Genomic DNA, 26,762 nt, shown 5'->3' with positions numbered 1-26,762 from the left:
AGGGCACGTCACGTAAAGCCTACGTGACCCTGTACGTTTTCCTGTTCTCGGTAAAGAAGAACACATGGTCGGAAGTTAGTCTAGTAAGTACCGTTAGTGAGAAGCCCTCATTAGCCAGGATAAACATGGGAAGCCCCCACTAGCTATACTTATGCATGTTAGAACTTACTTTCTGTGAACTCGCTCAACTAGTTTGTTGATTATTTGCTGCATGCCTTGCAGGACCTTAGGTATATTTGGAGCTTGCACCAGAGGAGAAGCGGGTCGTTGTGGACAAGGACTCGTGAATGCTTATTAAACACTTTTACATTCACACATTGATACTTATGTTTTGGGTTTTTCATTTAATGCTTCCGCTACTTAAACAGTGTTTGGTTTTGAACACCAATTATGTCTTTGATTATTATTAAATGCTATGTTTGATATAATTGGTGGCTTGATCCTGGTCAGTCACGCTCCCAAGCGGTGGTGCTCCGCAGGTGGATTTTGGGGGTGTGACAGCTTATATGGACATTGTCCATAAAAGCGATCCACACATAACATACCTGGATCGCTGTTATGTCATGTTCATATTAGCGGTTCCAGAATACTATATATAGGTGCCTGGTTATTTCATTTGGAACGGTTCGGAATTTGTAACGAAGTGCTGCCGATTTGCTTCCAGGTTGTAAACTTTGTTAAAATCAATAAAGTGAAGCATTATATTTAGTTTGAGCATCTAATTCACTGATGCCGCCTTTGAATTGGAAAACGACTCTTCTGATCGACTCATTCAGGGTCAACGACGATCCTACAGTGTTCTTGACCTTTCAGTTTAGAACCTTCAGGTTGTTTTGAACATGTAATTCTTTATTCAGGGAAAGTTGTTTTAATGCTCATTTGATGTAGCTACAAGTGATTATAAGCTACTAAAACAATAATGATCCTCAAAAAAAAAATTGCAAAAAGGTAAGATGATTCTTTGATAACAAATGTTATCCTAACACATAAAATCAATTTTGCTAAAAACAATTTTTATTCCATTTAGAAAATTGGTTGATGCAAATGACTTAATTAGAAATGTAGGATCAGTAAACTTTCCAATATCCATTTCCACTTCAGTCAGGGAGGATACATAATCATCAAACTTAAACCTAGATGACCTCCGTAGTTGATTATTGGGTTTTATTTTGAGTTCCAGTTTTACAGATTAACTCTTGATTAAGTTGCTATCACTTTCCATATTCTAAGTGTGTAAGAGTTGGTGGAGTATGGTGTACAAGAGGTGTAATCGGAGTAAAATTTAATAAGTCTCTTCCCCCTACCTCTTGTACTTCTTGCAAGTCATGATAAGGACTTTTACTACTCCCACTAAATTTAGAGATCATTAGAAATTTAGCATGCTTATGGTTAACCTTGGTAGGCCAATAGATTCAAATAGAGAAACAAGTTAGTGATGTAACTCATTGTAGTTTCTTTGTTTAAGGATTATAATTTTGGCAAGAAATCTGAGTGTGCCCAGGTTTAAGAAACAATGAAACTTTTGTTAGAGTAGTAGTAGATTCTTAAAGAGAAAAGTTGTGAATGAGCAGTGTCTTGTACAAGAGGTACAAATTGGGTGACAACAAGTTTTCACTCACGTACCTTTTGCAACTCTTGCAAATAAAGATTAAGATACTTAATGCTCCCACTAACCTTTTAGTTCTCAAGGAATGCTACAAGATAAGTTTCAATGATGTACGTGCTGTGGGAACATGTCATATATGTTAGACTTGATTTCCTTAATGTCCAGATGCTATAAAAAATTTGAGGGACATATTTAGAAGGAATCATAGTATATATGAATTAATTTCTTTAATACCTTGATCCATAAGGGACATATTAGACACAAGTAAATATTATAATAAATGAATAATGTCTGAATATTCCATTTTGGGATAAGTTCCAATGAAATACAATTTATGATTAAACTTGATTTATTCCCTTAGCCATTTAATTATTAAGGCTTATAACACATGGTCATAAGTCACTAAGAATGAGATTTGATAATATTTCATCCTTCATTCACCTAGTCATGATTTCTCATGAAATTTGGTCTCAATGAATGAAATTTGTAGGTCTCATTTTTCTTTTGTTAAATTTTCATTTTCATGATAACAAAAGGTTGTGAAAAAGTGTAGCATCATCTAGTCCTATCTTATAAGGTTTCTATCCAGATTGAGATGATAAATAATATGAGAGTTTAAGATAAGAGTGACTTTGTTTTAACCATGTAAACCTCACAACTGTCATAATGTAGCTTTTATATTGATACTAAATTCTGAATAATCTACAGAACATATAAGGTATCATAAAGCCCAATTATAAAACAATTTGTTATGGTTCTTATAGTCTTAACATAAAATTTTGCCACTAACTCTTATCATAAGTATTTGTTGATTTCTAGTAAGCAAACGCGTAGAACTAGAGTCAACGCATCATGTGTTGATTGGAATATTACAATTTGCAGACTTAAATATCATAAATATCGTTCTACGTATCCTAGCCAGTTGTTCCATTGAATTGAATTATGGATAGTCTCGATGCTCATGCCTAGTTTAATGACATAAATCTGCAGTGAGACTTTCCTTTGAAGAAACTTATAGCTGGAAGTAGTACTTGTACACTATCTCTGAATCTTAAAAGCATCCTCCTTTTAGGTCTAGTGGAGATGAGATGAACAACATCTAACTTTCCAGTTTCATGCATTCCTCTTGTTGTACATATGCTGCTAATCAACACACTCATTTTCCTTTTGTACTCTTGAGTGGTATAGTTGATTCCTAAGGAACTTATGATATTAGTGGAAAAATTATAGTTAATGCACTGAAAAATGTATTGATTTCCATGTGTAAACCTTTAAATTATGGGTCATGTATTGTACATCATGTTGTTTTCACATATGCCAATAATCTTTATAGTAAGAATATAGAGTAATGCATGCGTCTTAGGGGTATTTTGATTCTTCCAAAGAAAACACATTAGTCTTAGAAAATTTAGAATCTAGAATAGCTTGCATGATAGCAATAATTAAGTGGGTTATTGATTATCATAAGAGATATAATGTTTTACTTATCCCACTAGTCTTGCTCTAATTTTTCTTCTATAGTCAGAAAAGAGCAGTAGGATTCTCGTATCTTAAGAGATAATCAACAATAAAAAAAACAAATTTTAAGAAACTCTTTAGTAACCAAAACATCTTAGGTTTTTGAAATTAGAGTGGATGAAATAGATGAGATACAAACTTAAGAGGAAGCTTGGAGTAATTCACATTTTGGGGTAATCAAGTAAGGCAGGCACAAATTATTATATTCAAGCATAGTCTACTATAACACCAAAATAATAGACTAACTTAAGGTTCTACCTGAATTTTGACTTCGCTTTGGCTTTGATCAAAATTTAGACATTATGAGCCTACATAAATAATAGATTGTCTTAATGTTCTAAATAAATTTGGCTTCGCATTGGCTTTGACCAAAATTTACGCATTATGAACATATATAATAGACTGACTTATTGTTCTAAATGAACTTTGGCTTCGCTTTGGCTTTGACCAAATTTCATGTATTATGAACGTAAATAAATAAAACAAACTTAATGTTCTGCCTGAATTTTGGCTTCACTTTGGCTTAGACCAAAATTCACGCATTATGAACGATATAAAATAATAAACCTCGGCTTAATGTTCTACCTAAATTTTGGCTTCGCTTTGGCTTTGACCAAAATTCAGCATTATGAACGATATAAATAATAGTCCGTCTTTAGCGTTCTACATGAACTCTGGCTTTGCTCTGGCTTTGACCAAAATTCACATATTATGAAAACACATAAATATAGACTGTCTCAATGTTCTACATGAACTCTAGCCTCGCTTTGGGTTTGACCAAAAATCATGTATCATGATAAACATACATACATATAAGGTAAAGCACATAAATATAACATAACACCTTTGGGCAAGAAATGCTATATTATGTAAATTAGGCCAAGAATTCACTTTGTGTATAATCAAATGAATAGCCAAAAGTTTCATTATTCAACAATACACATAATTACATAAAATTGCTAACTTAAACTTCAATATTAAATGATATTGCATTAAAGTTGCCATAAAATTTGCATACGTAAATTAGTCATTCGCAAGTTAGGACCATACTAAAATTAGGCTATGTATAAGTAAGGGCCAAGTGCAAAATTAGAATCTCACATGAAAGTTAGATACAGTGGTGTGCCAAAAATTCAAGCACAAAAAATATCAGTTGAACTCATGTGATTGCAATCCTTAATTTCTATCATTAATTCACTAATTGCAATCTCAGTACATGAAAAATTGTGATATATTAATTCATGAATACATAATCAAATTTGTAACTGATTGCAAAATCATGTATCATAAATTCATCCATTAATCATCACAATAAATTCTAAATAGCATTCACAAATTATATTAAATACAACTCTAATGTAAAATCGATGGAACCTATACTTGAAATAAAATATTCATGAATGGATAAAATTGTTAGAAAGAATTCAGCAAACTAGATTGTTCCATCCATGTTTACCAAACATAATATTAAAATATTTTTTATGAGCAAGGTTTTAAATTGTAAATACAATTTATGAAAAAACTTGGATAAATATCACTGATGTGTACAAAATGCAACATATAAATCACATCAATAAAGGAATAAAACTAACCCTTTCTAGTACTAATGTTGGAAAAAGTGTGTTTCTTTCTTCCTTTTGAATTTACAGGACCAAATGAGCTTAAAAGAACAAAAGGAACAAATAAGCAGCCAAAACCAACATAAATACAAGAAGAAGGAATAACGTGACATGCCCAACCCCTCGGAAGCATCTCCCAAAGCAAAAACAAGATAACAGAAGCTGACCACGGGGCCGTGCCCAGCCAGGCATGGGCCATGGTCAGACCTTGCACAACAAGACAAAAGCTGCAGAAGGTTCTACGCCCACCACGAGGTTGTGCCCAGCTCACCATGGGGCGTGGTCAACTCTTGGATTTGTAGAATCTTGATAGTACAGCAAAGAGTTGACCACGCGACCGTGTCCAGAGGCCACGGGGTTGTGTGGGGCCCCCTGCTAACAGATACAATTAATGAAGAAAGAGAAGAAAGCTGCCACGGGCCGTACCCAGTGGACACGGGGCCGTGGCCGAGGCTCTGTTCAGGCTATAAATAGGGGTGCTTGGTTCACTTTAAAGGCATCCCTTGGCAAACCACTTCTCTCCCACTTTGCCACCACTCCACCACCACTACAACACCAACACCCACCACCATCATCCATCTATCATCTTTAGAGTTTGTAGTAGTCTCGGGATCCAAGATTGATCGTAAGAGTTCTTTTCAATTAAAGGCCATGTTTGGCTAATCTCTTACATCACTTGGTGAAGACAAGTCTTTAATGTATTACTTTGGATTTTTAATCTTTTGGCACTTTTTAATTGGGTTTGTATTAATGACTTTAATTACTAGTTTCTTATGTTGAAAGTGAATTTTCTTTACCATTTCTTCATGGTGTCATTGATTTGCCCATTCGTGTCTTTACGATCTATATAAAACGCATTAACTACTTGGAAGGGGGTTAAAAGGGTGGTTTGGTAAAGTTCTTATCTCGTTCAGTGTATAGATGCTGCGAGAACTTGGTTCAAGCTTACTAGGACCTCCTTCAATGCCCCAAAGGTATTGGATGGGGGATGCGAATAGCTTGAACCCCTCATATGTAAACTACTATTAAAGCATTAAACCGGCTTCTTGGGATTGTATCCTTGCTGACTCAAACCACTTAGCCGAGGGTAACGTCACCTTCAAAAGTGGGGCCTACCACTTTTCGCATTAATAACTTACTTAATTGTCTTTCAATATTCCAACCCTTTGGGATTGTATCCTTGTTGACTTAAACCACTGGGTTGAGGGTAACGTCACCTTCAAAAGAGGGGCCTACTACTATAACTAAGATAATCTCTTAAAATGTCCGAACGTGCGAAAATCATCAAAGGGTACATTAAATATGAGTTGGATCCAAGTTATTCTATCTTGTCTATCATTTTATTTTATTTTATTTTCAGTTTTTATCTTTTATTAGTTTAAAACTCTTTTCTTAAAAATTTAGATCGATTAGACGTTGACGCTAAATCGGTATTAATTAAAAGCTCTTGTGTCCTTGGACGACTTCGATATCTTACCAACACTATACTACGCTCGCGATGGGTACACTTGCACAAGTGTATGTTTAATATTAGTACAATCTCGTGTTTTATAAATTTAAAACTTGACTATCTGCAAAGTATCACCAGACGGGAGAGGTAAACGAACGTACTTCTCGTGACAAGCATGCGTAAAACGGGCTTAAAGTATTAATAAAATCATATCACACTTAACGCACACCAAAGTTTTTGGCGCCGTTGCCAGGGACACAAGGATTTTAAGAAAGTTTAAAATCAGCGGCCTAATTATTTTTAGCATTTTTATTTTCTTTAGGATTTTTTCTTAATTTTTTCAAAATCTGCAAAACTCAGCACGGGTCGTGCCCAGCCAGACACAGGGTCGTTGTAACACCCCAAATATGTCACTTATTTATATTACTTGAAAGCCTAGTCATGTTATATTTAACCTAGTATGTTAGTAACTTGTTAAAAGGAAGTTAATGATAAATAAACAAAAACTAAGAAAGTTAAGGGGCTAAACTTGTTAAAAAGAATGAAAGTTTTAAATTAAAACAATTAAAAGAAAAATGGAAAAAACAAAAACACACTCCTGGTGTGTTGTGGGGATCGACCAAAAGGGGGAACCAAGAGAAAAACCCTAAGTTCTACAAATTTGCAAGATTGAAAGGGAAATCAAGGTCAAATAACCTGCATGAACTCGATTCTCAAGTAATCTAAGCTTGTTTTACAAAGAGGTAAGTCGAAATTCTGAAATTGATGAGTTAGAGAATGAGGGTTTTGACCCAAAGATAATAATATGCAGAAATTTGTGTATATAAGGGTTAGGGAAATACAATAGAACAAGAATTATGCTTGAATTTAGATAGTTGGGTGATTTTTAGCAAAAAACCCACTTAAACTAGGGTGGGGATGAAGAACATAGAATGAAATCATATGCTAAATATTGCAATAGTAAGTGTAAGAGTTGTTAATGGTAGATTAACAATGATTAGAAACTGATTTGGGTTGATTATTAGGGGAAATTTGGTTGATTTAATGATCTAAGAATGAATTAGTAGAATCATGCATGGAAGACTTGTACCCTATGCTTTATTCATGTTGTGCACACCAAGTGTTTGATAAAATGCCAAAATAAAGATGTTAGTTTTGTATGTTATAAACTTTAGGTGAATTGAATGTGTTTAAGAAGTATGAGCCAAATTGTGTATAATATCTATCAATTGATGTATGTAATCGAGTATGAAACATAGATTAAAGAATGAATGGTTATGTGTAGGCGTCAAGGAAGAAGGATCAAATCAAGTGAAGCATCAAGGTGATCACGACCGAGGTACGTTACTTGTACAATTTGGGGTTTACTTTGGATATGTGTTTGTCCATATTTGTACTAAATTGTATCAAGCATGGTTAAGATATGCAATTGGACCTTTCTCTTGAATGGGTCGGATAATGAAATTGTAAGACTAGAAAGATGGGTATGGAGTTTCGTTGGAACTCACTACCGTGTAAGTATGAAAGAATGTAACTTAGTATAAGATTTGTATGTCCCGTTTATTTTAAGTTCGTAAGGTAATTTCTTGAGTAAAGAAGGAACCCTTGTTCTAATATGTTTTGATGTTGTGATCATGTAGGTAAATCTCATGTCTAGTTATCAAGCTTGCCCGGATCGAACACACCTTAAGCCCGTCAAGCGCTCCGCATTTTGTATAAAGTCGATGTCAAATTACCTAGTTACTTATGTTTATGTTTTGTACTTAAACTAGTTTGGTCATGGTTGTCTTTTGAAAAGTTGTCGTAGGTGCGTACATACTTAATGGTTTTCGAAACTAAGGATAGGTCATCTTTTGTTGTGTATGTCATGTCTTTGAATGTTTGCGTATAGCTGAATGAAGTTTGTTTATGAAAAACAGGGTATCGCCCGTTTACCAACGGGTCATGCCCAAATTTTGTTAGAAAAGTATGTTGTCATTTATTAAATTTAAAGGAAAAATTATGGACGTTACAAGTTGGTATCAGAGCCTAGGTTTGAGGGATTCAAGCATCAAACACTTGAACTCAAACCGAAGCTCATGTGAAGAGTGTGTTCGACCCGCGGCGCGAAGCAAGTAAGTACTTTAAAGATTATTTCGTAGTATGAATGAGTTAGTTAGGGAACGTTAAGAAAGATCATCATGGGATGATGTGTAAGGGTCTGGGACGAAACGGATTGGTACGGGTTAAAACGGGATGAACAGATGGCTGCGTAAATAAGAAACTCATCAAAGCATGCTGGGCGTCACCGTAAATTACGGTGACACCGTAATTTACGGTAGACGCTGGGAGGAAATTCCACTGCCGTAAGGCAGTAGCTTTACACCGTAAAGGAAATATTGCCACCGTAAATTACGGTGACACCGTAATTTACGGTGGTACCTGTTTTCAGCCTTTTTCAATTGTGATGTTTTGCTTAATGTTTTCTATCATATGTGAAGAATTGCAAACGCTATAATAAGACTCGAAAGAATATTAGTATGCATGAATGCTAACTTTTAAGGAAGTTATGTACTAATAGAATGATTATATGACTGAAAGAATGATTGAATGTTTGGAATAAGAAAGATGTTTATGTGTAGATGACGGATTCGAATGAGGATGAAACGACACGACAAGAACAACTGAAAACTATGATCTCGGAAGAGATTGGAAGGGCAATGCAAGCAAGTACTCCTCATTTAGCCCAAGAAGTGGAAAGTCATGTGCTAGAAGTAGTAGAATCGATGATGATGAGTAAGATAGACGAGTTAAAGGGAATGATTAATGCAATGCAAGAGAGGAAAGGAACTCGCAAGTGCACATACAAGGAATTTATGGCGTGCAACCCGTTACCATTCAAAGGAGAAATTGATCCCATAGTATGCCAAAGGTGGATTGCAAGTACGGAAGCAGTGTTCGTAAGGAGTCATTGTGAAAAGGAGGATCAAGTGATGTTCGCCACCGGTTTGCTACAACTCCGAGCTAAGGATTGGTGGGATGTTTATAGTAAAGAGCTTGGGGAAGAAAAAGTTCAAGTCTTGACATGGCAGGAGTTCAAGGAACCTTTTCTGAAGCATCACTGTCCACAATCTGCCATCGACAAGATCCAAGAAGATTTCTTACATCTTCGTCAGAAAGATGAAACCATAGATGAAATCACCAACGTTTTCCTTGACAAGCTGAAGTTCTGTAACGAGATAGCAGGAACGGAGAGAATGAAGATAACCCGTTATTATGGTATGTTGAAGGCTGAATATCGGGAGTTCATAATTCCCGCTAAATGTGAAACTTTGAATGAGCTCATTGAACTGGCCCGAGATAGGGAGATTGAAATGAGAAGACAGGCGGAAAGGGGCGAAAAGAGAGCATCTGAAAATGTTTCTAGCTCGAGCCCTTCAAAGAAACCAAAATTTCAAGATCAAGGCAAGAAGGATAAGGCGAAGGGTAGTATTCCAAAATGCAAAACGTGCGGAAAGTTACACACGGGGGAATGTTTGAAAGGGAAAAAGGGTTGTTACAACTGTGGTCAAGAGGGACACCCATACTATAGGTGCCCTAATCCTTCAAGAACGTGTTACAACTGTTTCCAACCGGGTCATATTAAGGCTGAGTGTCCCAAGCTTCAACAGAAAACTGACAAGGAGGCAAGAAAGGAGGAAGCCCCAAGAGCTAAGGGGAGGATGTTTCAGATCACAACCGAGGAAGCGAAGGACCACCCGAATGTTGTATCAGGTATATTCTCATTGAACTCGATGCCTACGTATGTGTTATTTGATACCGGTGCCAGTAGATCGTTTGTATCAAGTGAATTAGTGTCACACCCCTCCTTTAGAATCGAAAGACTGCGTGTACCATTAGAAGTAGAAATAGCCGATAGTAAGAGTTACTTGTTGCACGAAGTTTGTAGAGATTGTGAAATAATCATTGAAGACGAAAAGTTTGCTATCGACCTTATTCCCATGATATTGGGGGAATTTAAGGTTATAGTTGGCATGGATTGGCTAGCTAAACATCAGGCCGAAATTCAATGTGAGAAGAAGGTAATTCATGTGTTAACATCGGAAGGAAAACGAGTAAGCATACAAGGGGAAAGGAATATCAATTCGAGGCTTTGTTCTATAGTCCAAGCATACAAGTACGTACGAAATGGAAGCAAGGCATTTCTAACTTATGTGGTGGATACTAAGCAGAATATCCCTAAGATAGAAGAGGTTGAAGTTGTGAATGAGTTTCTTGATGTTTTTCCGGAAGATTTACCGGGGCTTCCACCGGAACGCGAAGTGGATTTCAAGATCGAATTATACCCTGATGCCAAACCTGTAGCCAAGGCCCCTTATAGGCTGGCCCCAACAGAAATGCGGGAGCTAATGGTACAAATACAAGAATTGCTCGACAAGGGATTTATACGCCCGAGTGTCTCGCCATGGGGAGCGCCTGTACTTTTTGTTAAAAAGAAAGATGGTTCGATGCGCATGTGCATCGATTACCGCGAGTTGAATAAGCTGACTGTGAAAAACCGATACCCATTGCCCCGAATCGATGATCTCTTCGATCAGTTACAAGGGGCAAGTTGGTTTTCAAAAATAGACTTGCGGTCCGGGTACCATCAGTTACGAGTACGAGATGAGGATGTGGCGAAAACGGCTTTTAGAACGCGATATGGGCATTACGAATTCTTAGTAATGTCCTTTGATTATTTTTTACTTTCGCCACTCTTACGGTGAGTGGTGTCAACTGTGTGGTGGATTTCATAAAGATTTAGAATGTTACATTCTAAAACTTGATCCCCATTACCTAGTAGTCGTAGACCCATCGTTTTCCTGTAATGATCACCTTAAGATGGGCGAAAGTAAAAAACAATCATTATTATCCAGCTGAATGTCCTCAACACTCTCTTCCAACCGACATAACCTCCGATGAATTATGTCAAACAGAAGAAAGAATTCTCCAAAAATGAAAGAAATAGAACTTATGATGAAAGTGAGGTATTCATCACAAGAAAACAATTAAGGAGAAGTGGTGGGACCACATTCGGAATCTATCAACATCGACAAAACCAAAAGTACCTCAACCTCTTGTGAAAGCATGAGCGATAGTCGTCCCCGTGTCGATTGTGCCGTGAAGGACTCTCCATCGGCTCCCACCGATGCGCTCATAGACCTGAGCGATTCGACGTACACCTTCTTTAACAAGAGCCCGGATAAGGGGAATAAGGGTTGGTTTCGCCCACCAGTAAGTAGTTTAGGTTTTACCCTTTCTGATAACCTCTTACGTTTTTGCTTAAATCAAAAGCAATTGAGGTACCTTAGGCACTTCAATGTTGTTCCCTCCAGCAAGGAACCGCCCGATCTGAATAAAAACCTTAAAAATAACATAGACGTTACTTCATAAAGTTCTAGCCACGGGGCCGAGCTCAGGTCAACATGCCCCGTGCCCACCTCAAAATTCACCACGGGGTCGTGTTTAAGCCACCACGCCCCGTGTTTCTAATACGAACAAAAGTGTCAGAACCTTGTCTGACCACGGGGTCGTGTCTAGCCAACACGGGGTCGTGGTCAGTGTGCTGTTGTTTTCTATAAAGTCAGTCTTGGTTTTGCATGTTTGGACCCATTCCAAAGACAAAGATCTGCTGAGATTTTTACATATGCATTAAAAGGTATATTCTCAAAAAGGTTTCACTCAAACCATCTTGTTTTTTGCCACTTTTGTCAATTTCCTTCTTCTCCAAAGCTCTTCCACCTCCTTTAAAGTTTGAAGCTTCATAAATTCAAGCTTTATCTAAGTAATTTCAAGGTTTTTAACCAAGAAGTTTTAATAAACATAAGCTTTACAACACTGTTTTGAGTTATTTATGTTCAGAAATGTTTTTAAACACAGAAAAATAATTTAAAACAATGATGTTTCTGGGTTCAAAATCTTGCAGAGGTGTGACCACGGGGCTGTGCCCAGCAGGCACGGGACCATAGCCGGGAGTTCCATTTTCATCTTTTTGAAATTTTCGTTTTGTTTTCTTAGTATGTCGAGCCAAAACAGTGGAACATCAACAACCAACTCAAGAAACAGTCGAAGAGGAAGAAGACCGTCAATCAATGCTACCCTTGTCCGCTATGTGTATGCATTAAGGGAAGCCATCGACGAAATGACATCGGTGGAGGAGATCCTCATTGACCGTATCAACTACTTGACGGTGGGACTAGAGAATAGCTTCCAAGAAATCAACCTTTTGCACCAAAGGTTGAACATTCTTGCTATGCCACCCATGTAACCGATCTTCCCGCAAGAGGATTGGAACCTTGCGCAAGAAGTTGTTAACCCAACCAGATGGGATGACCTCCCTTTGGAACCTCCTCTAGACGCATTACACGAGGTTCCAGTGGTCATCGCACCTCCCCCATAAAATGTTGTGGAAGAAGAGCTCGTCCTCTTTCTCCCTTTGGAGATTGAGGAGCGGCTCAACGACGTTTGAGGTACACCCTCCGGATTGAAGTTCTAAAGAGCCCTTATTCGTCGGAAAATCATTTCTTGGTTTTTGTTGTTCTTGACATGTTAACATCAAGGGTAGGACTTCATTATGGTTTAAATTTCTTGCATATTAGGACCTATCTATCTAATTTTAGGACTTTTGTAATTTTTTATTTTTACATTTTTAGGAACGTTTGTACTTCACACTCTAATATATGATGGTTTAAGTTATTATGTGGTGTTTGGATCTTATATAATGGCTTAACAAACGAGAAAAGATAAAAACTGCCAAAGGGACGTTAAAACCGCAACCCATGCATGTGAACAGTGCCTTCCGACAACTTTTCCAACTGTTCAGCATATGCAGCACGGGCAGCCCAACACGCCCCATGCCCAGCCTCTGCAGAAAACAGCTCCAGAACAGGTAACTGACCATGGGCCGTGCCCAGTGGACACGCCCCATGGTCAACCTTCTGTTCCTTTCTGTTACTGGCATTCTGACCACAGGGTCGTGCCCAGATCACACGGGGCCGTGGGCAGATGCCTAGTAACATAAAAACTTGTGTTTAAACACACTTTTACACATTCGAATCAACCTAAAAACTTATTTTGGGACACACTGAGGACAATGTATAATTTAAGTGTGGGGGGATTCTAAAACCTTGAATCTTGCAAGTCTTAATAACAAGCCTTACACAACACTCTATGGAACCGCTAACCACCCCAAATCTTTTAAAAAAAATCTTTTTTTTACTTGTCTTGGTTTAATTTGGGAATAACAAGTTCTAAAAAGGTTATGTTTTTACAAATTTACAACCGATAGCATCGTGATAAAAAAACCAAATAAGAAAATTATAAAAAAGGCATGACAAATCTTTTTAAATTTTGATTATATATACTTGTTCACACTATAAACCCATTCCCGAAATAAGTGAGTTTTGAGCCTTTATTGAGCATACATGGATACATCTTTAAACTAAATGCTCATTTTGTTTCTTGTGTGAATAGCCGCTTGGATCTTATGACTCTAGAACTTGCCAAGACGAAACATTCTCGGTCCTTACCAACTTGAACCCAAGTAAGTAAATGATGGAGGCATTAGGACTAACATTTTCTTTCAAAACCATTATTTTCCTTCTTTTTACTTCACTACCCAAAATCCCCCTAGTTAACCCCTTTGAGCCTAAACCTTTTCGTTTCAAAACCCATAAAACAAACACCCATTACCCACCAAAACCCTTTTCTTTTCAAACCCATTTGTTTTAGTAAAAAGCTCGGTTATCTTGTGACATGAAAAAATAGAGAATTCTACAATAACCAAACAAGTTCCTCAAAGAAATCTTGTTTGAATATGCTTAGTTTGAATAAATGTCACAAAAATAAAAAGTTTTACGACGACCGACGCTTTTTACGATCTTCACCATTTCACTAACTACTAACCAAAACCCACCTACCCTTAGCCCAAGCCTAACCCTTTCCAAAGTCCTCTTAATATTTACAAAGATTTATAGTTAAAAAGGAGGAGGTTTGATCGCTTGGCAAGCATATGGTAGAAGTAAGTCCCATGCCGGTATCAAGTGTTTCACAAAAATACACCTTCGGCCGAGTGTTGAGTGATCTCCCGTGAGGTATGTGAACTTGTATATAAATAGAATTTTAAAGAGGCATGTTATGCCCAAATAAATAACTTTTCTTAACAAGTTGTTCTAAATAAATTGTCACACCATGGCTTTGCGGAAGCGTGGGTTAATTTGGTGTGACTTCTTAATACCATAGCTTAATCACAACAAGGCTATATGAAAGTAAAACCATGCAGATCATCTATTGATTTAAGTCTTAAAAACAAAAGTACCACAACATAGTTTTAAAATGTCGACACATGCAGCGGAAATACAACCCAACAAAATAAAAACATTGTTCTTAGGACACAACCATAAATATAAAACAGACGCAGTTTAAGAACTGTGACTCGTCCAGGTAAAAGCCACAACCCTTAAACTTGGATGATCCCATAACTCTAACGCAGCGTGAAAACGTAGCATACCGTGCCAGATCCTTAGTTCCCTGAAATACATGTAAGTTGGAAAAATCAACAAGAATGTTGAGCGAGTTCATGTGTAGTGAGTATGTAAAACCTTTTTATGTAAAAAAATCCCTGGTATGTAGCAAATAAGGAAATAAAGAGATCATCAATGGTTTGCAAGGCCATTGATATGTGTGAAGTGCAGTAGGAAGACTCAAACCTAGCAGATTTTTGCGTCGGGCACCAAGTCACCCCGAGGTCCGTACTGTTTGTCACACCCTGGCTTTGCGGAAGCGTGGTTAATTTGTGTGACTTCTTAATACCATAGCTTAATCATAACAAAGCTATATGAATTTAAAAACCATGCAAGTCATCCATTAAGTTTTTGAAAACGTCATACAATACCATTGTTTTTAACATGCAACCATAACCTTGTTCAGTAACATTACAACTTATAACAAAACATAAACGTGATTTAGGGATTGTGTCTTGTCCAGGTAAGAGACACAACCCTAAACCCTGATGACTTCATGACCAGTGCAGCGGAAAACGTTCCACACCGTGCCAGATCCGTTTAATTTCCTGAAATACATGTGAGTTGAAAACTCAACAATAATGTTGAGCGAGTTCACGTGTAGGTGAGTATGTAAAACATTTGTGAGTATAAAAATAGTTGTGGTATGTAGCAGTATAAGAGGACTTGTGATCATCAATGGTTTGCAAGGCCACTGACATATGTGAAGTGCAAATAGGGAGACTCAAACCTAGCAGATTTCGCCACGGCAAAGTATGTGGACAAAGTCACCCCACGGTCCGTTTCTAGTTTGGCCGGGGGCTGGGCTCGCTACACCCAGATAGATCTACCGCTCCTGTCCCTCGGTCCCTCCATGAGGACTAATGGCCCCATGTTGTTCCTATCCACTCACATGATCGTATAACACCTCCTTACGTTAAACATACCGTTGTAAAGTACTCGTAAATCATAGTAACATGTATTTCACCCCCGCAGTTAAGTAAACTGAAAACAGTTAGAGAAAAGGGGGACATGAACTCACAGTGAATGCGTATCTCTACCAAGTAATCCGAATATCCGAAGCTGTGCAACGACCTACAGGTGCTAATTCTATTAGACGGATGGCCGTGCCTTAGCTTTATAACTTATATTTTTAGGAGACGGTTAGACAACCGTTTCGTGTACATACTTGGTATTTTATTTTCCTTCCCAAGGATGGGGGATTTAAATACATGTGTATTATACTATCTCATTAAGTCCCACTTAATATATTTTTATTTCTCTTTCCAAAATATAATTATTTTTCTCAAAAATAATATATTTTCTCTTTACATAATACTTTCCAAAATAATACGTTGACAACATACGTGTTGGTGAATATTTCCGCGTAATGCGTAAGTTACGTTTTAATGATTAGGTGGTAATAGAAATTACCGTTGTAACTTTTATGCTTGTCGTATAAGCGTTTGTATTATTTTGGGTTTGACAAGTTAGTAAATATTATTTTTACTCTAAAAACAATATTTATACATTTTCACAAAATAATCATAAACAGTGTTGTGACAAAATATATTTATCGAATATATATTTATCACGTTTAGTTTTGTGAAAATCCCACCTCCGATTATTTAATAAATAAAGTTATGGCGAAAATATATATTCGTAAATATTTCCAAAAAATAATTCTAACACTTGTAAATAACTCTAAGTGTTAGATTTTAGAAAAATTTCGCCAGAGTTTCCCCTGTAACTGGAGGTGGCCACGCTTTCAAGCGTATCATTTTCTTTTACAAAATCACTTCTTTTATTTCAATCAATCAATTTCCAACATAATAAACAAGTTTCAACACTTCAAATTTGTAGACTAGTATGTAAAATCGCATCGTTTCATGAACTTGTAGTTTTTCTAAAACTGTTATGTAGATCTCGTTATATTTAGTGGATCTATGTACAAAATAGTTTAGTCTTGCAAAAATCCCGTTGTTATAACAGTTCTTTCTTTACAACTTCCCGACAACTTTTGTAAAAATGGTTATTTTGTCGGATCTTTCGTTTCACAAGTGTTTATACACTTGTAGACTATAAAAATCACATTTGTTAACATGTTACACAACTTTTATAAAACATGATTTTCTCGACACCCGGTCCTACGAATATACCACTTGTACATACGTAGATCGGCTCCTTTTAAACACTATTTTGCATGTCAAAACACTTTTACACAAGTTCATGTTTCCCGTGTGGTGGAGTTTCACCTTTTAACCCTTGTACTGTTAGAAACAAGTGTATGTCAAGATTCGGGATCTTAACAAAGTCGGGTTAAACGATGATAAGAGCCACCACATCGTAGATCGGGCCTTAACAATCAACATATTCAAATACTACGACATTTACACGCGTCATGTTCTTTTATCCAACGATTTTCACTTTTTAGTAGACTTTAATGATTCAAGAAGTGGGTTACCGACTTTTATCCGTCAAAAATCCTTTTAACCACTTTAGACACGATTAAAAATGAGTTTTAAACAATATACCTCTAGCTCGAGGCTAGGGAAGAATCTAGTCGAAAACGGCGTGGATAAAAGCAAATGCACGAGGTCCTTTAGCTTCCGTTTGCTCCAAGCTTCGTTGTACGTGATCCCCGACACTAGAGTGCACTTGGAATGGCAAGACTTGAACCGAAAAATGGATGGTTGGGTGTGGCTATTCTCGGCCGAGAGAGGGAGCAAGAGGGAGAGAGAGAGTGTTGTGTTGGTGAGTGTGTGTTCTTGTGAGTGAGAGAGAGAGTTATTTATAGAGATTTCAAGCTCCATCGTCCAACGGTTCTCGAGTCGTTTAGATGTCCGCGTAATCAAATATAAAATATTAAAAGTTGTCCTCTCCTTGTCCTTCTTGTTGGCCGATTTCTTTAGGATGTAATGGCATCCGGTTCGATCTCGATTGTTCAGTTATAGTTTAGTTAAGTTAAGTTGGTTAACTTTAAGGTCTAACCCCGTTAGTTGTTTAATACGTTATATTGCGGGTGTTAGGGTAATCAGGGACCCTAACTGGCTCAGAAAAATACCAACAATAATTCTGGCAATATTTTTATGTTCCGGGTATTGTCCGGTTGTTCGGTTGGATAGGAATCCGTTAAAGTGCTTAAGATATCCTTTAAGCGTCGTAAGTAATATTTTTAGCGACACAATTTAATCAGCAAAGTGTCAGGAATAATTCCTCATATTTTGGCACTTTATTAATTAGCTAGAAGCTAGTGTGTAAATAAAAGTGCTGTGTTTCGTGCTTAAAGTACGTTTTAGGCACATCCAATCTCTGTATTTTATTCCTAGAGACGCAATTATACAACCCTTGTATCCCTATCCACACTACGGGTGTAGTAAAATAATTCTGGCTCATACAGGCCTTTAGAGGCAGTGTTTGCCTGATGCTGGCTATATCAGCATGTTCAATAGGTTACCCGTTCAAATGCTACTGTGCTTTTGTGCATCATGTTTGTCACTAAAGTTCAGTAAGTAAATAATGTAGTGACGGAAATCAAAGTATGATGCAGATATGTACAAATACCAACAGTCAAGTAGCAGTTTATCAGAAATCTCAGTTAAGCACAGTAATTAGGCAACAGTTAATAGCTAATTAAGTCGTACGGATACCTGGTTTTGTGAGGGTTGTCACATTCTCCCCCCGTTAAATAAATTTCGTCCCGAAATTTAAGTTCTGCTTGTAGATGCAGAGTTTTTAGGAAATAAGTGGGGGTATTTCTCTTTCATCCGGTCCTCACGCTCCCAGGTGTATTCAGGACCATGTCTGGCATTCCAGCGAACCTTGACGAGTTTGACACTGCTCCGGCGGGTCCTGTTAACTTTCCAATCTGTGACCTTGACAGGTGCTTCTACGAAGTGGAGCGTGTCGTCAACATGAATCTCGTCGATAGGAATGGCAACGTCAACTTGAGTTGGACTCTTCTTTAGATTGGATACATGAAATGTATCGTGAACACCATTTAGTTCAGTAGGCAGGTCCAACTTGTATGCTACGGTTCCAATTCTTTCTAAAATTCTGAAAGGACCAATGTAGCGTGGATTTAACTTCCCATGCTTCCCAAAGCGTGCCACCCCTTTCCAGGGTGATACCTTCAATAACACCATCTCTCCAACTTGAAAATCCATATGTTTTTCGGTTTGGATCCGCATAGGCCTTTTGTCTGTGGCGAGCGGCTTCGATGCGTTTAAGAATCTGCGCAATCTTGTCTGTCGTCTCTTGGACGATTTCGGGACCGGCAAGCTGTCTATCACCTGCGTCAGCCCAACATAGCGGTGATCGACACTTGCGTCCGTAAAGGGCTTCAAAAGGCGCGACACCAATACTGGTGTGGTAGCTGTTGTTGTATGAGAATTCGACCAAAGGTAAGTGTTTATCCCAGCTACCGCCCAAATCCATAGCACATGCTCTCAGCATGTCTTCCAAAGTCTGTATCATTCGCTCGCTCTGGCCGTCAGTTTGCGGATGGAACGCAGTGCTCAGATTCAATTGTGAGCCAAAAGCTTCTTGGAAGGATTGCCATATCCTCGACACAAACCTTCCGTCTCTATCAGAGATGATCGAGAGGGGTACTCCATGTCGTGCTACGATCTCTCTCAAGTAAATTTCCGCAAGTTTACTTGTACTGTCTTTCTCCTTGATTGGCAGAAAGTGTGCGGACTTTGTTAGGCGGTCAACAATCACCCAAATCATATCATGGCCTCTTGGCGTTCTTGGCAGTTTTGTAACAAAATCCATTGAGATTTGTTCCCATTTCCACTTGGGAATCTCAGGTTGTTGCAGAAGTCCCAAGGGCTTCTGGTATTCCGCCTTGACCTTAGCGCACGTTAAACATTTGCTCACGTAAATAGCAACGTCGCCTTTCATCCTAGGCCACCAATAGTAATTTTTGAGATCTTGGTACATCTTATCCGATCCCGGGTGGATAGAGTACCGTGACTTGTGCGCTTCATCGAAAATAACTTCCCTTAATTCACCAAATAGAGGAACCCAAATCCTTTTCCCAAAACATAACGTTCCTTCCTCGTTTGGCACCAATATCTTCTCCATCCCACGGAGATACTCTTTCTCAAGGTTCTCCTCCTTGAGAGCTTCTTTCTGTGCTGCACGAACGCGCGAGGAGAGATCGGTTTGGATTATCATTTCCATAGCCCTAACCCTTAGGGGCTTGATCCTTTCCTTACGACTTAAGGCATCGGCGACTACATTCGCCTTCCCTGGGTGATACTTTATCTCGCAGTCGTAATCGTTCAATAATTCAACCCATCGTCTTTGCCTCATATTCAACTCCTTCTGGTTGAATATATGCTGTAGGCTTTTGTGATCTGTGAAGATTGTGCACTTCGTACCATACAGGTAGTGTCTCCAGATCTTTAGTGCAAAAACCACTGCGCCTAGCTCCAAATCATGAGTGGTATAGTTCCTTTCGTGCACCTTCAGTTGGCGTGATGCGTAAGCGATGACCTTTTGACGTTGCATCAACACACAACCCAATCCCTGACGCGATGCGTCGCAATATACCACGAAATCGTCGGTACCTTCTGGTAGAGCTAAGATTGGCGCGTTACAAAGCTTATCCTTTAATATCTGAAATGCTTCATCCTGTTTGATTCCCCAATCAAACGTCTTGTCCTTCTGCGTGAGGAGCGTCAAAGGTTGAGCGATTTTCGAGAAGTCCTCGATGAACCTTCGATAGTAGCCAGCCAAACCCAAGAATTGTCGAATCTCGGTTGGCGTTGTAGGCGTTTCCCAATTCTTGATTGCCTCGATCTTGGTGGGATCAACATGAATTCCATCCCTATTAACCACATGTCCAAGAAACTGGACTTCGCGTAGCCAAAACTCGCACTTAGAGAACTTGGCGTACAACTGTTCCTTCTTTAGTAGCTCCAGAATGGCTCTAAGATGCTGCTCGTGTTCAGCCTTCGTCTTTGAGTAAATCAGGATGTCATCGATGAATACGATCACAAACTTATCCAGGTACGGCTTACAAACTCGGTTCATCAAATCCATGAACACTGCAGGTGCGTTTGTCAAACCAAACGGCATAACCAGAAACTCGTAGTGCCCATATCGAGTTCTGAAGGCTGTCTTCGGAATGCTCTCTTCCTGTATCCGCAGTTGATGGTATCCAGATCGAAGATCGATCTTTGAGTAGAAACTTGAACCTTGAAGTTGGTCGAACAGATCATCAATCCTTGGCAAAGGATACCTATTCTTGATCGTCAGCTTGTTCAACTCTCTGTAGTCGATGCACATGCGGAAACTTCCGTCCTTCTTCTTGACAAATAAGACCGGAGCTCCCCAAGGCGAGAAGCTTGGTCGGATAAAACCCTTGTCTAACAACTCTTGCAGTTGTGTCGACAATTCCTGCATCTCAGACGGAGCAAGTCTGTATGGTGCCTTAGCCACAGGCGCAGCGCCTGGAACTAAGTCGATGCGAAACTCCACTTGCCTTTGAGGTGGCAAGCCAGGCAAGTCTTCTGGAAAGACTTCTGGGTACTCCCTCACGACAGGGATGTCTTCGATCTTTGGCTCAGCAGCCTTCTTATCTACAATGTGTGCTAGAAAAGCAACACATCCTTTCCTCAAGCACTTCCTTGCTTTCAGGCAGCTAATCATCCTTAACGGCGTCTCACGCTTTTCTCCATGAACAACAATGGTCTCACCATCGTCTGTCGGGATACGAATAATCTTCTCGTGACAAACTATCTCTGCCTTGTTACTCGATAACCAATCCATCCCTACTACCACGTCGAAGCTTCCCAACTGGACTGGTAGTAGATCGAGAGCAAACTCACGCTCTCCTAATTCAATCACACAGCCTCTGATCACATCATTGGCTTCTACAAATTTTCCATTAGCCAATTCGATTGCGTAGGGAATGTCTAACTTATTAGCGGCTAGCCCAAGTGTATTCTTAAATTCTAGTGATATGAAGCTATAGTCGGCACCAGTATCAAACAGAACAGATGCATAGCGTTGATTTACAGGGAACGTACCAGTGACAACGTTGGGATCCTGGCGTGCTTCCCGTGCACCGATCTGGAACACCCTTCCACGGGCTTGGTTCAATCCCGGGCAATCCTTCTTGAAGTGCCCAATGTCACCGCAATGAAAACATCCTAATCTTTTTCCACTTCCCGCACCGTCCCCAACTGGCGGGTTGTTTTGATTGGCAGTTCCGGCTTGATTTGCATTGTAGCCTCGATTATTCCCTTGTGGGCGATTTCCCAAACCACCACGATTATCGTTTCTATTCATATATCCTCCCTGGCCTCCCCGGCCTGCACTAGCCCAACATGATTCCTTTGAGTGGCCCGGTTTTCCACAAGATTCACAAACTTTCACGTTACAATTGCCAGTATGGTGGCGTTGGCAGTTGTTGCATTTGGGCTGGGTGCCCTGGTACCCTTTCCCTTTCTTGGTACTACCAGCTGATCTTCCTTTCTTTACTGCCATACTGACGCCTTGTTTGAAGTTTGAAAACTTCCTTTTGTTATCTCCTGAGGACTCAACGTGAGTCTCTGTCTTCTTCGCCTTGACTTCATCAAACTTGTTTAAACGAATTGCCTCCTCAGTGAGAGCCACGCTCAAATCAATGGCTTCCGTAATAGTTGCCGGTTTGGAGGAGGTCACCATGCTAATGATTTGGGGAGCTAACCCCCAAATGAAGCGCTCAATTCGCTTGTATTCAGGCGTGACCATATAAGGAACCACTTGAGATAGGTCATGAAACCTCTGGATGTATTCTGCAACCTTTGGTCCATCCATCTTTAGGTGCCAAAATTCAGTCTCCAACCTTTGAATTTCTGCGCGGGAACAGTACTTCTTGCGCATAAGCTCTTTCAATTCGGCCCAAGTCAGGGCGTAGGCGGCAGCTTCGCCTAGTGTTTGCACTTGTAAGTTCCACCAAGATAGGGCTCCGTCTAGAAACAGCCCTGAGATGTAAGTGACTTGCTGGTCGAGCGCACATTTGCTCATGCGGATGGTGGAATCAGTCTTCTCTACCCAGCGAACGAAAGCAACAGCACCACCTGTGCCGTCGAAGTTGATGGGCTTACAGTCCAAGAATTGTTTGTAGGTGCACCCATGAGGAGGGTTTTGGTTGCCGTAAATGTTCGAGCTACTTCCGCTTGGTCCTCCTTGCGAGGCAGCATACTGAGCAATGGCGGCAGCAATAACTTGCTGTAGTTCTTCAGGAGTAGTGGGCATCGGCTGCGGTTGACGTCTTGGTGCCATCTTCTAAAGATGCATACGTCGATTAGGCCAAAGTAAACATACGTATATAGTAATAGTAATAGCATATAACATCTCATGTTACCAATATATCACACACAACATCCCATGTCCCAACATCCCATGTCACAAATATCATATACACAACATCCTATGTCCCAACATCCCATGTTGCAAATATCATACACAACATCCCATGTCACAAAACATAAATAAGAAATCAAGTGAATCAGATATGGTGAGAATACAGCGATTGTTATATATCGAGACCATAAAGTGTAGCAAGTGTGTCAGCACGTCACTGTATCATACAATCACAAATCAAATAGGGGCTACATCACCCCTGTCAAAAACAGCATCACATCAGTGTCACATACAACCAGTACATCAACAAATAACAACAAAAATCTGTATCGTCGGCTGGTCTCCAAAAATCTGTGCAATCGCAATCGCGGTCGTCTCACCATCGCCTACCACTACGGTACCAATGAGCCCTATGCGGATGGGGGTGGAGGAGGGGGAAAGTGAGTGTAGAGTAAGCGGCGTAAGTGAAGCCAATCCTCCTCCATCGCCTGCTGAGTGCGAATAACAGATGCAATCTGCTGCTCCATAGTCATAAGTCGGGCAGCAAAGTCAGGAGGTAATGATCGAAAAGACTGAAAAGATGAAGATGTCTGACCAAGATATGGACCAAAAGATAGCTGAGCTCTCTCGAGCTCCTGGAGTCGCTGTGTATGAGACTCGTGCTGGTGTACAAACGACATCAAAAGATCCTCAATAGTATGGCCCAAATGAAATGGGTGGTATGGATCTGTAGGTGGCATGGCAGATGGGGTCGACCAAAGTAATGGCGTGCTGGTAAGATCGATAGGTGCAACAGAAGATGGGATCTGAAATGAGAAATCAGTATGATGTGTGCCCGTGTGATGTGGGGGAAACGGTGGAACATCCTCGTCTGCCGGTATCCACCCGTGCTGTGCCTCCTCATCTGGAGGATCCATGTGCTCAGCAGAAAGAGCGTGCTCGGGCTCGATGGGTAAAGGATCGATAGGAGCAATAACGGGGTCAACAGGTGCAATATCAGGATCGACAGGATCAATAACAGGGTCAGCAGGTATGTCACCAACGGGTAAAGGAACAATGGGATCAGCAGCAACATGATCGCCCTCGATCACAGGAACATCTACAGGGGGATCAGCATCAACAGGCTCAAGAGGAAAATCAGCATGAACAGGGTCATGCTCAGGTAAAGGGTCAAAAGCAGCTGCCTGCTCTGGGGCTATGGCAGGCTCAGGGTCGTCGAACGCCATGTCAAAGTCAAAATCTGGATCAATGGGACCGATAGGATCATCAGGGTCCTGCATATGCTCATCCATAGGAATATACTCGATATCATGGTCAGGATCAAATCCTGGAGGGAAAACAGGGTCAGAATCCTCGATATCATCATGCTCAAACGCGTAGCTCGGAATGGGGGCAGCTGAAGACGCCTGATCAGGGTCTGAGTCGTGAATAAAATGCTGAATGCTCACCTCGTGAGACGGAGCAGAAGCCACAGACTCAAAAGAGTCCGGGACTGGTGAGTGGACGGGCGAGTCTCCAGCTGGAACGTCAGCTATCATCAAGAGACCGCCAGCAGGTAGAGGAGCTACGTCAGGATCCTCGTCCTCAAATGGCTCGTCCTCGTAAAGCTCGATGTCGCCGTCGGCATCGGCGTCTGGTAAAAGCTCATACGCAGGGTAAGAAGCAAGAGGAATCGGTGCCGGAATCGCAACAATAGGGAGGTACTCAGCAGGATCGCCATCAATAGGCTCATAGGCACCCTCTGGTAAAGCGAAGGGTAAGGAGTCATCAGTGTGCTCATCGGCGCCGTCGGGTAACGCGAACGGCTGGAAGTCGTCATTGTCGGTGCTAGTATAGTCTGAGGTGTGCACCTCATGCTCCGAAGACATAACATCGTCTGACACTAACGGTAGAGGTCCAGTGGTACCTGATCCACCTGTAGCTGGTGAATCCATGGGTCTGTAACATAACACAGAATAAGCACAAAATCAGTGAATCAAATAGTCACATAAGTTACCAGATAATAATCACATAATCCACCTAGTCCTACTAGCCTCCCAGCCTCCCAGACTGTCCTTCCTAGTCTCACTAGCCAACACTACTAGTCCCACTAGCCTCCCAGCCTCCCAGACTGTCCTTCCTAGTCCCACTAGCCAACACTACTAGTCCCACTAGCCTCCCAGCCTCCCAGACTGTCCTTCCTAGTCCCACTAGTCAACACTCCTAGTCCCACTAGCCAACACTCCTAGTCCCACTAGTCCGAACCTCAGCCTCCCAGACTGAGCCTAGAATAATGAATAAAATGTGCTCAACATTTGTTTGTAAAAAGTTTGTGGATCTGGACTTAAGTGGTATGCAGAAAAATGTTTTCGTGAGAGCCCTAGTGATCATAGTCTAGACTCGAGAAGGAATCCTAGTTCGCTATGATCAGAGCTCTGATACCAAGCTGTCACACCCTGGCTTTGCGGAAGCGTGGTTAATTTGTGTGACTTCTTAATACCATAGCTTAATCATAACAAAGCTATATGAATTTAAAAACCATGCAAGTCATCCATTAAGTTTTTGAAAACATCATACAATACCATTGTTTTTAACATGCAACCATAACCTTGTTCAGTAACATTACAACTTATAACAAAACATAAACGTGATTTAGGGATTGTGTCTTGTCCAGGTAAGAGACACAACCCTAAACCCTGATGACTTCATGACCAGTGCAGCGGAAAACGTTCCACACCATGCCAGATCCGTTTAATTTCCTGAAATACATGTGAGTTGAAAAATCAACAATAATGTTGAGCGAGTTCACGTGTAGGTGAGTATGTAAAACATTTGTGAGTATAAAAATAGTTGTGGTATGTAGCAGTATAAGAGGACTTGTGATCATCAATGGTTTGCAAGGCCACTGACATATGTGAAGTGCAAATAGGGAGACTCAAACCTAGCAGATTTCGCCACGGCAAAGTATGTGGACAAAGTCACCCCACGGTCCGTTTCTAGTTTGGCCGGGGGCTGGGCTCGCTACACCCAGATAGATCTACCGCTCCTGTCCCTCGGTCCCTCCATGAGGACTAATGGCCCCATGTTGTTCCTATCCACTCACATGATCGTATAACACCTCCTTACGTTAAACATACCGTTGTAAAGTACTCGTAAATCATAGTAACATGTATTTCACCCCCGCAGTTAAGTAAACTGAAAACAGTTAGAGAAAAGGGGGACATGAACTCACAGTGAATGCGTATCTCTACCAAGTAATCCGAATATCCGAAGCTGTGCAACGACCTACAGGTGCTAATTCTATTAGACGGATGGCCGTGCCTTAGCTTTATAACTTATATTTTTAGGAGACGGTTAGACAACCGTTTCGTGTACATACTTGGTATTTTATTTTCCTTCCCAAGGATGGGGGATTTAAATACATGTGTATTTATACTATCTCATTAAGTCCCACTTAATATATTTTTATTTCTCTTTCCAAAATATAATTATTTTTCTCAAAAATAATATATTTTCTCTTTACATAATACTTTCCAAAATAATACGTTGACAACATACGTGTTGGTGAATATTTCCGCGTAATGCGTAAGTTACGTTTTAATGATTAGGTGGTAATAGAAATTACCGTTGTAACTTTTATGCTTGTCGTATAAGCGTTTGTATTATTTTGGGTTTGACAAGTTAGTAAATATTATTTTTACTCTAAAAAC

At 39.9% G+C, this 26,762-nt stretch overlaps 1 protein-coding gene and 1 long non-coding RNA gene across 3 annotated transcripts; both read left to right on the top strand.

Moving 5' to 3' along the window:
- Window positions 1-6,840: 6,840 nt before the first annotated feature.
- Window positions 6,841-8,930, top strand: LOC110897058. Of its 2 annotated transcripts, none has more exons than XR_002568402.1 (3): window positions 6,841-6,936; window positions 7,479-7,532; window positions 8,815-8,930. It is a non-coding gene; the product is annotated as an uncharacterized LOC110897058 (long non-coding RNA). The 2 variants fall into 2 exon arrangements; XR_002568403.1 differs by lacking the exon at window positions 8,815-8,930 and adding an exon at window positions 7,834-8,154.
- Window positions 8,931-8,958: 28 nt separating this feature from the next.
- Window positions 8,959-12,479, top strand: LOC110893430. Its single transcript, XM_022140540.1, has 2 exons — window positions 8,959-10,650; window positions 12,138-12,479. The coding sequence occupies exons 1-2, from the start codon at window positions 8,959-8,961 to the stop codon at window positions 12,477-12,479; spliced, it is 2,034 nt and encodes a 677-aa protein (XP_021996232.1).
- Window positions 12,480-26,762: the final 14,283 nt, after the last annotated feature.

Source organism: Helianthus annuus, chromosome 4, assembly GCF_002127325.2.
Source record: "Helianthus annuus cultivar XRQ/B chromosome 4, HanXRQr2.0-SUNRISE, whole genome shotgun sequence".
Taxonomy (NCBI): domain Eukaryota; kingdom Viridiplantae; phylum Streptophyta; class Magnoliopsida; order Asterales; family Asteraceae; genus Helianthus; species Helianthus annuus.
The sequence above is the reverse complement of the archived record's forward strand: the minus strand, read 5'-3'. Positions and strand labels throughout refer to the sequence as shown.

What these genes read in the sequence shown, in the direction of transcription:
- LOC110893430 (XM_022140540.1), top strand. Translation starts at nt 8,959, where the DNA reads ATGATGATGAGTAAGATAGACGAGTTAAAGGGAATGATTAATGCAATG. An exon ending in TCTCGCCATGGGGAGCGCCT is followed by an intron (nt 10,651 to 12,137) that starts GTACTTTTTGTT and finishes AAAATCTTGCAG; the next exon opens with AGGTGTGACCACGGGGCTGT.